At 39.7% G+C, this 17,695-nt stretch overlaps 1 protein-coding gene across 1 annotated transcript in view; it reads right to left on the reverse strand.

Moving 5' to 3' along the window:
• Window positions 1–17,695, reverse strand: part of slc1a1 (solute carrier family 1 member 1) — an 85,956-nt gene that overhangs the window by 11,373 nt on the left and 56,888 nt on the right. The window contains exons 4-11 of the mRNA XM_055632798.1: window positions 17,507–17,621; window positions 12,833–12,875; window positions 10,706–10,801; window positions 9,176–9,360; window positions 6,744–6,851; window positions 5,219–5,341; window positions 2,636–2,830; window positions 1,527–1,661 (exon numbers count right to left, since the gene is read on the reverse strand). Coding sequence (XP_055488773.1) covers window positions 1,527–1,661; window positions 2,636–2,830; window positions 5,219–5,341; window positions 6,744–6,851; window positions 9,176–9,360; window positions 10,706–10,801; window positions 12,833–12,875; window positions 17,507–17,621 — 1,000 coding nt within the window. The remainder of the gene's footprint in view (window positions 1–1,526; window positions 1,662–2,635; window positions 2,831–5,218; window positions 5,342–6,743; window positions 6,852–9,175; window positions 9,361–10,705; window positions 10,802–12,832; window positions 12,876–17,506; window positions 17,622–17,695) is intronic.

The raw sequence follows: 17,695 nt of genomic DNA on the forward strand, positions 1-17,695 counted from the left end.
ATTCCTTCTCTCCTGAGAAGCTGCCTGCCCCGCTGAGTTACTCCAGCATTTTGTGTCGATCTTAGGAAGAAAACATGCCAAACTCTGAATGAAGATTGAGATGAAGCCTGTCTCTGGCTAAATAGGACCCAAACCCCTTGTGTAGTTGACTGAGAATATTTTTCAAATATCACAGCTTTGTGCAAGGGCCGAACTTAATTTGTTAATTTAATTGTTGTGACTCACCTGTTTGATTCTAAATCTATAACTCTCATTTGATTCAAAGCTGGTGAAATATTTTGTGTACATCAATGGCTACAAGGCACAGTATATCTTATCTGGTGATATTTGCTCTATATTCACAGTTGGGTCAAGCTGCTGTGAGAATATAACCCTTTCAAATATCCTATTTGTAAAATATGAGCAGACAAACTCCCTTCGATCGGCCCCCAGAATATACTTTGGAGAAGTATCAGACCAGAGAAAATAAAGCTACATGCAACCAATCAAGGGATGCAGAGTGTGAGACAAGATTAGCTTAGTTTGTATTCATTTGGACTTCGTTCATAATGTACAACAAGCACTGGCTTTGACCTTTATTATTCATAGCAACTAGACGCATGGTGTGACAGAGAAGTGCTCTTTTGTGCCTGCCTCAAATTTAAATCGAGTTCTAGTTGTTGACACCATGCTTAAGTAGGATATTATGTGGGCATATTGTTAATGAGATAATGGATTAGGGGAGTTTTCCTCTATTAGGATGTGGGTAGTAGGAGATAAGGGAACAGACAGTATTATAAAGAAAGAATAACTTCATTAATAATATCCCCTGGATCAAACTTGGCAGATTCGGACTAGGTTGCTGACACTTTCCTCCATTTATTCTAAGTCCAATTTAAGTCAGAAGCACTTCTCCAGTGATGCCAAAGTCCAGGCTTTTGTAAATAGTGCAACTGTGAAGGACACAACAATCTGCAAACTTGCACCCCCTTGGCCTTCTTGACTTGGAATGTAGCATTCTGTTAATAACTTGATGACACTCAATAACCATTTAAGCTGGGCCAGGAATCTTGCTATTACACTCTTCCGGTGCTGTTTGAACAACTGTTAATCATATGCCAAGGGAGCAGTTAACAAGCAATGAATTAACTGTTAATTATTAACCAACGGACTAGTTATTATTATTATTATTATAACTAAGTCCATGGCGCAATCAGGTATGGGCAACTTTTGAAGGATGGAAACATTCTGACAGCTCCCAGCCTATTTCACATTGACATTCTGGCACATGCAACATATTCACTAAGGAACTAGAAACTCCTTTTGTCGCTGAGGGAATGTCGTAGGGTCATAGAGGCATATAGCACAGAAACAGGCCTTTCGGCCAAACTTGTCCATGTCGGCCATATCTAACCTAGTCCCTTGGGCATGGTGGGAGAAGAATCAACGCCTTGACAAGGAGATTGGACACCAGAGAGAATAAATGGGGATAGTCTTTCTTCTAATTTTCTTTCGAACGGGGTATTTTTTCGCACACGGGCACTTACAGCAGCCAGTCCACAGCGATGATGAGTGTGACATCGTTAGCAGGCAATCCAACAGCAGTGAGAACAATCACCATGGTAACCATTCCAGCCTGAGGGACCCCCGCTGCTCCAATGCTGGCTGCCGTCGCTGTAATACTAGGAAAGAGCAGACACGCGTGTAAATGCACAGATGAAAATCACGTGACCGTGCTTCATAGCATTTAATCAGCAAGAAAACATGTAAAACCCTGCTACACCGTGTCCAGATGTAGTGCACACTTTCAAAGTGGGTAATTATATAAACTGATATCATTGAGCCGAAAAGCCTAGAAAATTCCAAATCTCAATCAGTTTGGAGAAATGTTGTGGCATTGCAATATGCTAGGCAAAAATTGATCAATGAGAACAGTTTGTCCAATAGTCTGGTTTCCTGTTCTAAACAGAATTTCCACTAAAAGTGTGAATGTCAGATTAAGAGGGTGGAAACAAGGAACTGCTTATGCCAGCATGTCCCATCTACACTAATCCCACCAACCTGTGTTTGGCCCATATCCCTCTTCATGGCATGGTGGCACAGTTAGAGTTGCTGCCTTACAGTGCTTGCAGCGCCGGAGACCTGGGTTTGATCCCAACTTCTAGGTGCTGTCTGTATGGAGTTTTATGTTCTCCCCGTGACTGCGTGGGGTTTCTTCGAAATCTTCGGTTTCCTCCCACACTCCAGACCTAAAGGTTGTAGGTTAATTGGCTTGGTATGAGTGTGAATTGTCCCTAGTGTGTAGGATTGTGTTAATGTGTGGGGATCGCTGGTCGGTGCGGACTCGGTGGGCCAAAGGGCCTGCTATCGTGCTGTATCTCTAAACTAAACTAAACTATACTAAACCTGACCTATCCATGTACCTGCCTATTTGTTTCCTAAACGTTGGAAGACTTAGGGATGGTTGGAAGCTACTCTTGCCTGGTAACCACTATGTGCACACCCCCGTCTGAACTAATTTCTGTGGTGTCCAATAGATCTGGATCTGATCTATTGACTTTGAACAATTGGCAATAAATCGATCTTCCGGTCACATTGGAAAAAAAAGCAAGAAATATCTTTACACTTTGACTAAAACTTGAGATAAAGATCACACCTGATGGTGATGATCTGTCCTGCATCCAATGGGTAGTCATTCAGCTGAGCAATAAATATGGCAGCAACTGCTTCATACAGAGCTGTTCCATCCATGTTTATCGTGGCTCCCACTGGCAGCACAAATCTGGTGATCCTTTTGTCCACTTTATTCTTCTCCTCGGCACATCGGAAAGTCACTGGCAAAGTTGCGGAGCTGTGCATAAGATTGAATATTATTGCATCAGCAACATTCTCAGTAAAACAAGCTTTTGCACACCTTTATAATCTCCTGTTATGTGATAAGTATTTCTTTCATTGGTTAAATGGATCAGGTAAAACTGCAGATAGACACATAGTGCTGGAGTAACTCAGCAGGTCAAGCAGCAATGAAAAAGGATGGGTGACATTTTGGGTCGGGAATGGGACCCGAAAAGGATCGTTCCTTTTGTCCATGTGACGCTGCTGCTGAGTTACTCCAGCACATTGTGCCTATCTTCGATATAAACCAGCATCTGCAGTTCCTGTCTACATAGGTAAAACTGCAGTATCTCTCAACACTTCTTCCTGCAAAAATAGACTGCTGTAAAGTACTCAGTAGGTTAGGCAGCATTTGTGGAGCAAAATGCACAGACAACGTTTGGGGCTGGTAGCTACCTTTTGGAAGTTTGTACATTATTTATAATACTAGTTAAGTATTTTGCTTTACATCACTTGTTTTGCTGTCTATGAGAATTCTTCAACATGATTTGCTGATTCACCAATGTGGTAATAATATCGGATTTCAGAGAAGCCTCTGAACTGATGTCTGAGAGTATCCAGTTTTGGATAAAAGGAAATCTACATCATTTTGTGCTTTGTTTCCAATTGCAGCTTGTTCTTTTTCATTAAATACTGAGGATTCTTGAAGAGTCACGGTATAAGATACTTGGAGAGACATGGTATAAGAAAACTACTATGGCTCACTTACAATCCTGCAGTGAAATTGTCCTTTATCTTGGTAATGCATTTTCACATCTTACCTTAAAATATTTTGTGCTTACGATTATTATATCACTATGAGATGAGATGAGATGGCATTGCATTTTTTACACAACAGGAGAGTCACTAAATCTTTGGACAAAAAACTGCTGGAGAAGCAGCGGGTGAGGCAGCATCTATGGAGAAAAGGAGTAGGCGACGTTTCGGGCCACGACCCTTCTTCAGACTCGAAGGGTCTCGACCCGAAACGTTACCTACTCCTTCTCTCCATAGATGCTACCTCACCCGCTGAGAATCTCCAGCATTTTTTGTCTACTTTCGATTTTTCCAGCATCTGCAGTTTCTTCTTAAACACTAAATCTTTGGAAATGGCTTTCCTCCAACAAATCTATTACTTATTGCCGATCACAAAATGGTTGGCAATTGGTGCAATTACTTTAGAGATTGTAACCTCTCTTATTGAAAGGTGTGCGTGGCAAACTATAATATGTTGGAGATATTTTCAGCTCCAGTGTAGACAGAACTTAATGTACAAATGCAGATGGACATCGTAATCTTAACAAACTCAAATTAATTTGTTATTATGTCTGGTATTGTTAGTGGCTCCAGGATGTTCTTCCTGAACTGAAAACATTTTATGTATCATTCTTTGCTGAGGGTCAGTGTGTAGAATTTCTCAATGAATGAATGTTGCCCTGTTCTAGAGCACAGTTGTGCTCTGTGTGCACCATTTGTCTAACATGTTGCACACGTGACAGATAAAGCAACATAAACATCCATTAGAGGGTACAAAGAATTTTGGAAAAAGATTCAGTTAACACAAACTCCTGGTGTTTCTTATATACCACTTAGACAGTTGCATCTCTGTAAAGTCCTAAAAACATCACTGACCAAGTAACTAGAACATAGGAAACAATAAACATGTTCTCTACAAATATTTAGTGATCTCTTTAAACAATAGAAAATTAGGGAGGCAGGTGGTTTGGGGGGGGGGGGGGGGGGGGGGGGGGGGGGGGGGGGGGGGGGGGGGGGGGGGGGGGGGGGGGGGGGGGGGGGGGGGGGTGGGGGGGGGGGGGGGGGTATTCCTGCAGAATCTCTGATCATTGCATAAAGCATGGTAACTCGTCCAATTTGACGCCATGATCAGCATATTTTGCATACTTCTGATATCCATTAGCTACACCAGCTTCTTAATATATGGCTGATAGAAATATGTTCTAAAAGAGGATCTTGGCACAGTCAATGGAAGTGTCTTTAGGGCAGTCAGCATTACAGTCCTTTTTTCCAGCTATCTGCCCTCTCCACTCTCATTTGAGAAGCAAGGTATCGACCCAAAACATCAATAATTCCTTTTCCCAAGATATGCTGCTCAATCTGCTCAGTTCCTCCAGCCGTTTGTATTATTTTGCTCCAGATTCCAGCATTTAGTTAGTGAGGGAACATATTCTGTCTGGTCATTTTAATTTCCAAGTGCTTTGAATTTCAATTGGTTTGCAATGGGAAGGCCTCAAATTATGTTTAGGTTATAGTGGAAAATATTTCAGTTCGGGCACTATAAATTTTGATTCATGAACAATTCATACTGCTTAGATGATTGTAAAAAAATATTAAAATCTGCAGTTACCTGGATGAAATCATCACAGAAGTCAGTAATGCCTCAGCCATCCCTCCAATAAATGTGAAGGGATTTTTCCGTACCACAATAAAATAGATCATGGGTAGGATGATTATTCCATGGATGGCTAATCTATAAAACAACAGTGTATATTTATGGACATTTATCTTTCATAACCATATTTTTAAAAAAAATTAAATCTACAACAAAAATGATTGGAATTTAATAACCTTATGTATATTGAACAGGTAGAGAAATAATACCCCTTGTGAAACAATTACCACATACATTCCAGCTGCTTTTTAGAATAAGTAACACAAGCTACTGAAATGTTTCCTAACCACTGAAAAGTCAGGAAACTGGAATTGAAGAAAAAAGAGAGAAAGGGAAGGAGATGAAAACAAGAGAAGGAGCGAGAACATTTTTGTAATCCTGAGACGCAAGAGATTGTGGGATAGTGGAAGACATATTGCAAGTGATTTTATGTCTATAATTCAATACTTAAAATAGAACCAAGTGAGAGCAATAGCAAATCGATGAATGATGAAGGAATGGGATAGTGTCAAAGTAGGCAGATAGATTGAGAAACATGATGAATCAGAGCTTGCTATAACGCAGGTTAGAAAATAATTAAAAGATAATAAAATCCAAAGTAGGACCATTCCACGTTGTAATGTCAGATAGTTATTTAACATTATTTACTTGAGGGCCTCAATGGCACAATGCCCTGTCCCTGTATTGTGACCCATCATCCAGCCAAAGTCATGGAGCTTAGATTCTAGGAGATCCATTACTTCGCAGAACCAGATGGGTCCAAAGACACAAGAGAATTTACCAGCTTTGACACTATCCCATTCCTTCACCAGCTCATGTTAATAACATAAATGGATTAGGAAAGAAAGACCTTGAGAAGTTTTACTGCATTAGAGGTACTTCATAAATTGAATTTGTTGTTGCAGACATCATTTAACTCTTATTGACTGAAAGCTATTTCCATGGATTATCTCAATACGGTAAAGCATAGTTTAGCGAGAGGATAAAACTCAGTTTACTTTTATACCATTGTGCCTACAGCAGGGGGCACACATAGAAATACACACCATTGGCTTTGCAGTTTGTCTCAATTCCAAACCCAGTAGATAATCCTCAGTTGTGAGAAGAACACCTCAAATACCTTTCCTCAATCATCATGTTCTGGTTTTATAGAATAAAGCATTCTGATTCTGAATACACAAACTGATACATTTATACTGTATTTGAACATTATATTATTCAAGCTGTACGTTCAGCATTGAGTCAGCTCCACGTATTTAACATTAGAGCCTCGGCAATGATCACCCTAACCATTTGTTTTAGATTTAATACAGCATCTTCTTATTCAACTACTAAAGTTCAAGATCTCAATTTAGCTTCACTATTTAACTCTATAACTTTAGGTCCACTTCTTTTCCCTGCAACAATTCAATAAACAGGACTCTTTTTTCAACCGGATTCAAAAATTTCTAAAAGCATTTTAAAGAAACATGATACATACCCACTCAGCACTGTGGCCATGTAAAGTCCAAGTCTGCGGAAAATTTCCCAGTCATCCACTTCCATTACTTTTGCAGCAATCAGGAATAAAATGCCAATTGGCATATACCTGAAACAAGTCATTGACAAGTGGTTATACTGGAAAAGTCATTTCAACTTAATTTTGGTGCAGTTATAAATCCGGCAATATGTTATTTCAGAAATTATTATTTTATTTGCTCTTAGATTAACAATACAACCGAAACAGAAGAGTTCACATTGAACCATAAGTAAGTAATTAAGAAAGCCAAATAATAGTTAATTACTATAAATCATGTGTTCCTTTAAAATGGATTTAATATATGCAAGGTCATAAGTGATAGGAGCAGAATAAAGCCATTCAGCCCATCTTCTACCCCATTCAATCGTGCTGATCTATCTCTTCCTCCTAACCCCATTCTCCTGCCTTCTCCCCATAACCCCTGACACCTGTACTAATCAAGAATCTATCTATTTCTGCCTTCAAAATATCCGTTGACTTGGCCTCCACAGCCTTCTGTGGCAAAGAATTCCATAGATTCACTACCCTCTAATGAAATTCCCCCTCATGTCCCTCCTAATGGAATGTTCTATAATTCAGAGGTGATGACCTCTAGTCCTAGACTCTCCCACTAGTGGAAACATCCTCTCCACATCCACGTTATCCAAGCCTTTCACTATTCGGTACGTTTTAATGAGGTCTCCCATCATTCTTCTAAACTCCAGCGAGTACAGGCCCAGTGCTGTCAAACGTTCATCATATGTTAACCCAATAATTCCTGGGATCATTCTCGTAAACCTCCTCTTGACCCCCTCCGGAGCCAGCACACCCTTCTTCAGATATGGTGCCCAAAATTGCTCACAATACTCCAAATGCGGTCAGACTAGTACCTTATAGAGCCTCAGCATTACATCCCTGTTTTTGAATTCTAGCCCTCTTCATAATAAGAGATAAATAATAAGAAATAAATGCTAGTATTGCGTTTGCCTTCTTTACTAACGATTCGACTTGCAGATTAACTTTTTGGGAATCCTGCACCAGCATTCCCAAGTCCCTTTGCACCTCCGATTTCTGGATTTTCTCCCCATTTAGAAAATAGCCTACTCCTCTATTCCTATTACCAAAATGCATGACTCAACACTTTGCTACACTATATTCCATCTGCCATTCTCTGCCCACTCTCCAAACCTGTCCAAGTCCTTCTGTTTGCTTTTTCTGCCTGCTTTTTCTGCACTCCCTGCCCCTTCACATATTTTCATAACATCTGCAAACTTGGCCACAAAACCTTCAACCCCCTATCCAAATCATTAATATACAACGCGAAGAGTAGCGGCCCCAGCACTGACCTCTGCGGAACTCCACTAGTCACTGGCAGCCAACCAGAAAAAGCCCTCTTTATTGCCACTCTTTGTCTTCTGCCATCCAGCCAATCTGCTATCCATGCTAATATCTGCCCTTTGACACCATGGACTCTCATCTTCCTTAGCAGCCTCACATGTGGCACCTTGTAGAAGGCTTTCTGAAAATCTAGGTAAACAATGTCTACTAACATATTTCTTCAAATAATTCCAACCGATTCTTCAGGCAAGATCTCCCCTTCCCAAAACCATCATGACCAGCCCATTTTATCATGAACGTCTAAGTACTCAGTAACCTCATCCTTTATAATGGTCTCTAGAATCTTACCAACCGCTGCAGACAGACTAACCGGCCTACAGTTCCCACTATTCTGCTTTGCTCCTTGTACAGCATGGTAATATTGGCAATTTTCCAATCGTCTGGAACCACTCCTGACTCTAGTGATTCTTGAAATATCACTATCATTGCCTCCACAATTTCTAAAGCCACCTCTTTCAGAACCCTGCGGTGCAGTCCATCCGGTCCTGGTGACTTATCCACTGCCAGCCCTTTCAGCTTCCCAAGCACCTTCTCCTTAGTATTAGTACTGTAGCAGTGTTGTACACCGTATACAGTGCTGCACTGTAGCAGCCAACTTCCTCCAGTCTTAATTCAGAGAGTAAGTGGTTTTATCTTGCATTTTGATTATTTGCCTCACCTTTCTAGAACGACAGGGACTTTCAGTTGTTAAACATAGAGGCTTGGCCATGGATTTGATCCATGGACCCTTCGAGGCTTGAACATTGTGGTGTATTTTAACTACTTGCATTTCCAAGAGTGGGAAGTGCCACTGCAGGAATTATATAGATCATCGACAAGATCTTGTTCTTTGATCCTGGTGCGTCGATGAACACTTGCTTAGCAGAGCTACTAGCCCTCACATAAAGTGGTAAAATAATGTATCCGTTCAGTGGAAAAGGGCAATCTAGCAATGGTGTTGATGCCTCTTTCACTTAGTACAAAAAGATAATGCATAGGCAATGCAGAACTTAATTTCAGTACCACATCCTACTCACCACATGATGATCTGCACTATTCTCATGGTGGCTTCATTCAATGCATCAAAAAAGTCCAGCAGAATTTTTCCTTTTTCTCCCATTTGTCCTATGACAATCCCAAACACGAGGCAGAAGACAATAAGCCCCAGCACATTGATTCCATCAGAGTACATGCCAACCACCTTGTAGTCCTTGGTTTTATTCTGTGAAGATTTGTGATAGGATCTAAATTAAAAATCATAGTCTAATTTTCTATTTCTTAACTGTATATATATAATAATCAATACACTGATGGCACAAAGGAACAAACTGCTGGAGGAACTCAATGGGTCAAGCATTACATTCTTACATACAAAGGAATTGTCAACATTTTGGGTGAAGACCCTACATCCTTCCACAGATTCTGCTCTTGAGCCCACTGAGTTCCTCCAGCAGTTTGTATTTTGTTCCAGATTATAACATCTGCAATCTCTTGTGTTTCCACTGATGGCGCCCTTAAAGGCCTGTCGCACTTGGCGATTTTTTTAGCGAATGCCGGCGTCATATGAGGGTCGTCAAAAGATTTTGAACATTTCAAAATTCAGCAGCAACAAAAAAAATGTTGCGACACTTGATGAAACACCATGCGTCAATACGTCATCATGCCACGTCACGCCACATCTTTCTCAGTGACCTAATACGTCAGTCAATGATGCCGGCAGTTGCCAAAAAAATCGTCAAGTGGGACAGGCCCATTAGCAACTGGACTTGCATGTCTCCAGCAGAACTCGTAAATATTATTGAAATGTAAATTAAAGAGGACCAAATGCACAGAATCATGCCAGAAATCCCCTCCCCACTCTCAAAACTTCGGACCATTTCTGGATATAAATATTGCAGTGATTCACAGGAATGACAGCCATGTCTCTGCAGTTCAGGAAAAGTGCCTCTGCAAATGAATGTAAAGATTTGCAACACTCTTTTCTACCAGCACGTGTCAACATTCCTGTTGAATGTGGATGGGTCATCATGGGAGGAATAATTAAGATAGAATGCATTGGATGGACTAACTGATCTTTCTAAACGACACATTTACTTTGCTCATTTCTTTGTTATTTCCTGCTATGCATTGGTGTTCTATGATCCCAGAAATATATAAAATTAGGAGAAGCATGGATGGGGCAGACAGTCTGAACCTTTGTCCCAAAGTGGAATTGTCAAAGACTAAAGGGCATAATCATAGGTGCCTGGAACGCATTGCCGTAAGTGGTGGTGAAGGTACATACAATAGTGGTTTTTAAGAGGCTTTTAGATTGGCATATGGATATGAGAAGAATTGAGGGATATGGATCATGTGCAGGCAGGCAAGATTAGTTTACCTTGGTATTATGTTCAGCACAGACATTGTGGGCTGAAGGGCCTGTTCCCATGTTGTAATGTTCAATATTCCATATTCTAGATCAATTAATTGCAAATGCGGCACTCTTAAAATACTCTATGTAAAAATTATCTGATAAAAGTATCCATCAAGCATTATAATAGCAATGACTAGCAAAGAAACAAGGTTACCTCATTCATCAGAGTGGTCATTATAACAGTAACTGTTACCCCAGTGGTAACGCTGACATTGTTTACAGGTTCAATTTCCTGTCTCTTGCTTTTATACTGGAAATGAATAGGAAAAGGAAGTCACACATCGCTTGTTTTTGACAGGACAGATCATGACTTAATACACACCGTAAATAACTGGTAAAGTAGTTCAGATCAACATTTAACAAAAAACACCCAAATGCCAATTGAGCAAATACAGAATAACTTGAGAGGTTATAGATTTCCATTATAGAAGTGAAAGGTCAAACTTTTGACTAGAAACCATCCAGTTCCAGCATTGGAGCTACAGTACAGGGAGCTATGCTATAACACAATGATTTTGTTCGTAAGAAACCTCACATGGGTCCCAACCCAAAACGTCACCTGTCCATATTAGGGCTCTTACAGATAGCGGAGTCAGGGGATATGGGAAGAAGGCAGGAACGGGGTACTGATTGGGGATGAGCAGCCATGATCATATTGAATGGCAGTGCTGGCTCGAAGAGCTGAATTGCCTACTCCTGCACCTATTGTCTATTGTCCTCCAGAGATGCTGCCTGAACCGCTGAGTTACTCCAGTACTGTGTGTTCTTCACATTATTTAAAAAAATCAAGTTTTAAAACAATTGTGGGGAATGGGTAAAAGGGGTTTATTGCAATAGAGTTTCAGACAGTCAATAACAATGTTTTTTTGCAGGATTTTCAAAAATAAAGGTCATTTTAATAGCTACTTTTATTACTGCAAACTAAAAATACTAAAGGCTGTATGTTATGCTATATATAGAAGCAATTGTTGGTCAATTACAAAGGCCACCTGCAGGGGATTGTGTTCTTTAGAGACAATGGTGTCTGATTATCATGGGAAGGTTACGTATAAAACATTTATTTCCCTAGATAATTTTTCACTGAAGGCAAGATTTTTTTTCTGCTTGGCACTTTCTAAAGTAACTTTTAAGTGCTTTTCCAGTTCCTGATCAATTTCACATAACTAATTTGGCATGATGATGCAAATAATGTTAGTTAATTTACCACTCGTGTTATATTCAATTAGCATTACCATAACTCAAATTATAGCAGAATATCTGTCATAGCCGGCTAATTCATTCAAAGGATGGTGCAGAGGATGGCCTATTTTGAAGGTAGACAAAGATGCTGGAGAAACTCAGCGGGTGAGGCAGCATCTATGGAGCGAAGGAAATAGGCGACGTTTCGGGTTGAGACCTTTCTTTAGACTGGAGAAGGGTTCACGACCCGGAACGTTACATATTTCCTTCTCTCCATAGATGCTGCTTCACCCGCTGAGTTTCTACAGCATTTTTGTCTACCTTCGATTTTCCAGCATCTGCAGTTCCTTCTTAAACAAGGCCTATTTTGAGGTTAGTGCACCCAATTAACAATGTTATGGCAGAATACAAGGAACACAAATCCATATCTGATAGTCTTATATCTGTTCTGAGGCAAGTTGCATTCCAAACTGTTGCTTTGATCATTTAAGTGAGAATCACAATTGTAACAATTTAATGAGAATTAAATCAATGAAATAAGGATGTGATGATTCCTGGTGGACCTAAAATGGCAGCAGGTTCACTCAGTGGAAAAGCTAGCAGAATAATGCAACAGTGCAATTGGAATGCGCTTACGGGAAGACAATTAAAATTACAAGTTCTGTTGCAGTAACAATTTTAGGAAATGCAAGTATTCTAAGGTTAACTTCCATTAATGCAAAATGTGCTCAAAGATGATTTATAGACACAAGCATCAAATGTTGCAGATTTATTATCACTTGGTTTTATTTATGTACGGATTATGCAATTTTATTAGGTTTAGATGACTTTGTACGGCCTCATCAAGCATAAGGGCCATCTAAATAAATGCGGCATCACTTGCATTATCTGGCCACTGATATTCCTGAAATATAATTTATGACATTATTTATAATATCCAGCAAGATTTTGCAATTCATTATCTTTATGATGTCTTCATAATGGTAAATTTTGACTTTTCAATCAGTCACCCAATTGCAATTTAAAAAAAATAATTCAATCTTATGCAACTGGCTGATTCTGATAGCTTTGAAGTAGGTGAAGGAAATAGTAAATCATTTACCTGTTGAAAGCTGGCCTGGACCAGGTTTTCTGGGAATGCATTCCTATGTTAAAAAAAGATGCACAACAGTTATAAGAGTACTTCAAAGGGATGTGGATGTGGGCTTATGAACAAAAATGCAGGCATTTGGTTTCCTGACATCCTGCAAAGATTTTGTACATTCAGAAATCTCAAAGAAGATGACAGTACACACCACACTATACTTCATAAGGGAACTGTAAAATATGTTGTTGGTCATATATTTGGCCAAAAAAAAATGCATCTCTTCCAGAATGTCCCAAGGCACTTCACAGACAATACATTAATTTTAAAGTGTTTGCACACAGAAATCTCTACACATCCAGCAAGGCAATAATGATTAAGAAATCTACTCAGTGGTGCAACACCTTTGGGTGCAAGATGGTGATTTTTTTTGTCAATAACTAGATTGTTTAAAACAATCAAATATTTCATGGGCAGTTGAACCACAGAATGACAAATGTGTTTTGGTTCCTTCACATGCAGGATGCAATTACACATCAAGTCATCTAGTCATGCACGGTGACATCACATGCAGGATGACATCATGGTGACATCACATGCAGGATGCAATTACACATTGAGTCATCTAGTCATGCACGGTGACATCAGACTCTGTGCAATTCATATTTAAATGACAATTGCACAAAACTCATTTGTCCGTGTATGTTTTTTACCAATGTGTTACTGATAATATATTTCACAGTGCTACTAGATAAAGTGCAGTGAGGTGCACACTATGATTTTGAGAATGTCCTTACAGCTATCGCTCCCTTCTCCTTCCCCAGCCTCCGTAGGTCCTCTCAACAACAACCCCTTCTCAAAATCTATCTGAGTTTCTCTGGTTAATTTGGTGCAAGGTCTGTTTGTTCACAACACCTTGGGCTCAACATGCAATAAAATGTTGCTGCAAGGACTATCCCACACATTGGCCCCCATTCTAAGCATTACTGGTTTAGCATTTATTCTGAGGTATGGAATAATTTCTGGGCCAACCTGCTTTAGATATATTCATTGAGGATTGTGAAGTAAATATTAACCATAGCACCAGGGATTGTCCCCTACTGGATTCATCTTGGCTTGCAAATAGGCCTTGGTTTGTCAACTCATCTGAAAGGTACAACTTCAGTACACGTTTTTATGCTTACTTTCAACTGATCTCAAATGGACATTAAAATTAAATACAACTATTTTATTTAGAAGCAGAAGCACGAAATACTACTCCTATGTTGCAGATTCCATGAAATGCAGATGCTGGAATCAGAAGGCCTTCGAAAAGGTGCCGTACGTCAGGCTGCTTGGGAAGATGAGAGCCCATGGTATTGAAGGGAAGATACTAGCATGGATAGCGAGTTGGCTGGATGGCAGAAGGCAAAGAGTTGCAATAAAAATCACTTTTTCAGATTGGCTGCCAGTGATTAGTGTAGATCTTCAATAGCCGGTGTTGGGACCGCTTTTCTTCAAGTTGTATATTAATGATTTGGATAAGGGAATTGAAGGCTTTGTGGCCAAGTTTGCAGATGATGCTATGATAGGTGGAGGGACAGGCAGTGTAGAGGAAGCAAGGACTTGGACAGGTTAGGAGAATGGGCAGAGATGAAATTCAGTATAGCAAAGTGCATAGTCATGCATTTTGGTAATAAGAATAAAGGAGTAGATTATTTTCTAAATGGAGAGAGAATCCAGAAATTGGAGGTGCAAAGGGACTTGGGAGTGCTATTGCAGGACTCCCAAAATGTTAATTTGCCAATCGAATCAATAATAAGGAAGGCAAATGCAATGCAGCATTTATATCAAGAGGACTGCAATACAAAAACAGAGATGTAATGCCGAGGCTCTTTAAGGCGCTGGTCAGGCCACATTTGGAGTACTGTGAGCAAATTTGGGCCCCATATCTGAGGAAAGGTGTGCTGGCTCTGGAGAAGGTCCAGATGAGGTTTACAAGAATAATTCCAGGAATGAGTGGGTTAGCATATGATGAGCGTTTGACAGCACTGGGCCTCTACTCACTGGAGCTTAGAAGGTTGAGGGGGGACTTCATTGAAACTTACAGAATAATGAAAGGCATAGATAGAGTGGATGTGGAAAGGATGTTTCCACTAGTGGGCCAGTCTAGGACCAGAGGTCATAGAGTTAAAGGGCACTCTTTAAGAAAGGAGGCGAGGAGGAACTTCTTTAGTCAGAGGGTAGTTAATCTGTGGAACTCATTGCCACGTGGTTGTGGAGGCCTAGTCAGTGAATATTTTTAAGGCAGAGATAGACAAATTCTTGATTAGAACAGGTGTCACTGGTTAATGGGAGAAGGCAGGGAAATGGGATTGGGAGGCAGAGATCAGCCATGATTGAATAGTGGAGTGGATTTGATAGGCTGAATGGCCTAATTCTACTCCTATAACGTGAACGAGTAAAACACAAACTGTTGGAGTAACTTAACGGGTTAGTCAGTATCTGTAGAGGGAATATATAATTGATGTTTTGGATTAGTATAACCAGTCTGAAGAAGGGTCCCGACCTAAAATGTCACCTATCTATTCCCTCAACAGATGTTGCTGAAACTACTGAGGTACTGCAGCACTTTATGTTTCACACGATTAAAGATAATTTTCTCAGTACATGCATGCAAGGTTACTCAAAATGTTAAAGATATTATTTTTAAAATTATACAAGATACTGTCCATTAATAAAGTAAGAAAATAAATGAAGGGAAGAGAAGGTAGCCGCAAATGTTAACCTGGTTATGGATGTATTTTTACTGAGGAATTGTAACTCTTAATAGATGCTCAGAAAGCTTGTGCATCAAAATACTTAATTATCTGTCTGACAATGGATTTGAGCAAATGTTAAGAGTTAATGAAGAGTAACACTTGGAACTATTGACAAATAAATATTATAGAGGGAATTGGGCAATGAGCCAAAATAACCTACATGAGAATTGCTTCAATTTGCAAAGAAAAGGATGCAATTTAATGTCTCGCAATGTAAGCACGTGGCTTGGGATATGCTGCAAAAGCTTCCTTGCGACTACCATGTAACAGGTGATTCTTTCAGAACATATTACAAAGTTACATTTTAACCAGCTGGTGACAAATGGAATGTTTAAAGCGTTGGAAGCAAAGTAAATCTTTCTGAAGTATAATTACCGGTAAATGCTTTTAACATATTCTGACATTGAGATTGCATATTGATTTACATAACCTGTTACAGCTATAATCTATTAGAAAAAGGCTAAAGATCAAACCTTGCTCAGAGTTTTACCTGAAAATCTACAATCATTTCCTATCATTGCATTGATTCAATCACCAGCTTGCAATTCTATTTAAAAAAATCGAATCAATATATTGCAGAACACTCAAAAGAAAATATCTTTGCGGAGATGTTTCAAACGGTACATTTCAAAGAATCACACTTGATTCAAAACTATGTTGATTAAATACTGTGGTGTCATGGAGACGTCAGTGCATTTTTCTTTTAATTGCTCATTATTCAAGATTTGGGCATTGCTACTAAATCTAATCCTGATTTACCTTGGGAAGGTGAAGGTAAATCTCCAACTGTTGTACTTCTCGTACTCCCTACGTGGCTAGGGATATGCAAGATTGAAACCCAGCAACAATGAAGGGCTGGTGATATATTTCAAGTTAGGAATGTGTGTATTTGTGTAGAGAATCTGCAGGTGAGGGTATTCCCAAGCATCTAATGCCCTTGTCCTTCTTAATCGCAAAGGTTGCAGATTTTAGAGATAGTGTGGGAGAAGCCTAAGGTAATAACTGCAGTATCTTTGTAGATAATAGACTGTGCAATGATCATGTGCCAGTGAGTGAGTGAGTAAATGAATGTTTATGGTGGTTGATGGGGTGCCATTCAGTTGCCTGCTTGTTTCTGAATGTTGTAGGAAGGAGCTGCAGGTGCTGGTTTAAACTGAAGATAGACACAAAATGTTGGAGTAACTCAGCGGGACAGGCAGCCTCTCTGGACAGAAGTAATGGGTGATGTTTTGGGTCGAATGAGGAAGGGTTTCAACCCGAAACATCACCCATTCCTTCTATCCAGAGATGCTGCCTGTCGCGCAGAGTTAGTCCAGCATTTTGTGTCTATATGTTTCTGAATAGTGTTGAGCTTCTTGACTGTTTTGAGAGTTGTCTATCCAGGTAGAAAGAACATTCCTTTATACTCCTGACTTTTGCCTTACAGATCACAGAACCACTCTAAACAGACCCTCTGATCTACTCTTGAGCTACTGTATTAATTTATTTAAGTGCCTGATCAATGGTAATCTCCAGGAAGTTGGTGGGTGATTTGGGAAAGGAAATGCCATTGAACATCAGGGATAGATGAGTAGGCCTATGACCTTAGTGATGCAAATGTTGCTTGGCACATTTTAATCCATGCCTGCTTATAGACGGACTGCTTCATTTTCTGGGGAATTACAATGGATATGAATATTGTACAATCATGAGCCCTTAATCTAATACAAACAAGATGTGCAAATGTAGAATGCTGCTTTAACAAGCAATATAGTTATTGGGTGACGAGATAAGTTTAATCAGACTGGCAATTTTTTATGTACATTAATTATAGGCAAAATATATGTGATTTACAAATTGCATATAAAAGATAAGTGATTACAAATTGCATATCCTGAGTGATTTACTAAACCTAAGGAGATCAAGCAAGGCATCTACAGTGGTGACTTCCGGGGTACTTCCACTCCTGTCAATTTCTTCAGCATTTTGAGACATGCCAGGTTTGATGGCCATGACCAACACAATTCCTTGTACAAAGCAAAATAAATTATATGCTTGGGAAGTTTGCCTTTGAAAGAACATTAAAACTTTGTTCTATATA

The sequence above is a fragment of the Leucoraja erinacea genome, chromosome 3 (assembly GCF_028641065.1).
Source record: "Leucoraja erinacea ecotype New England chromosome 3, Leri_hhj_1, whole genome shotgun sequence".
Taxonomy (NCBI): Eukaryota; Metazoa; Chordata; class Chondrichthyes; order Rajiformes; family Rajidae; genus Leucoraja; species Leucoraja erinaceus.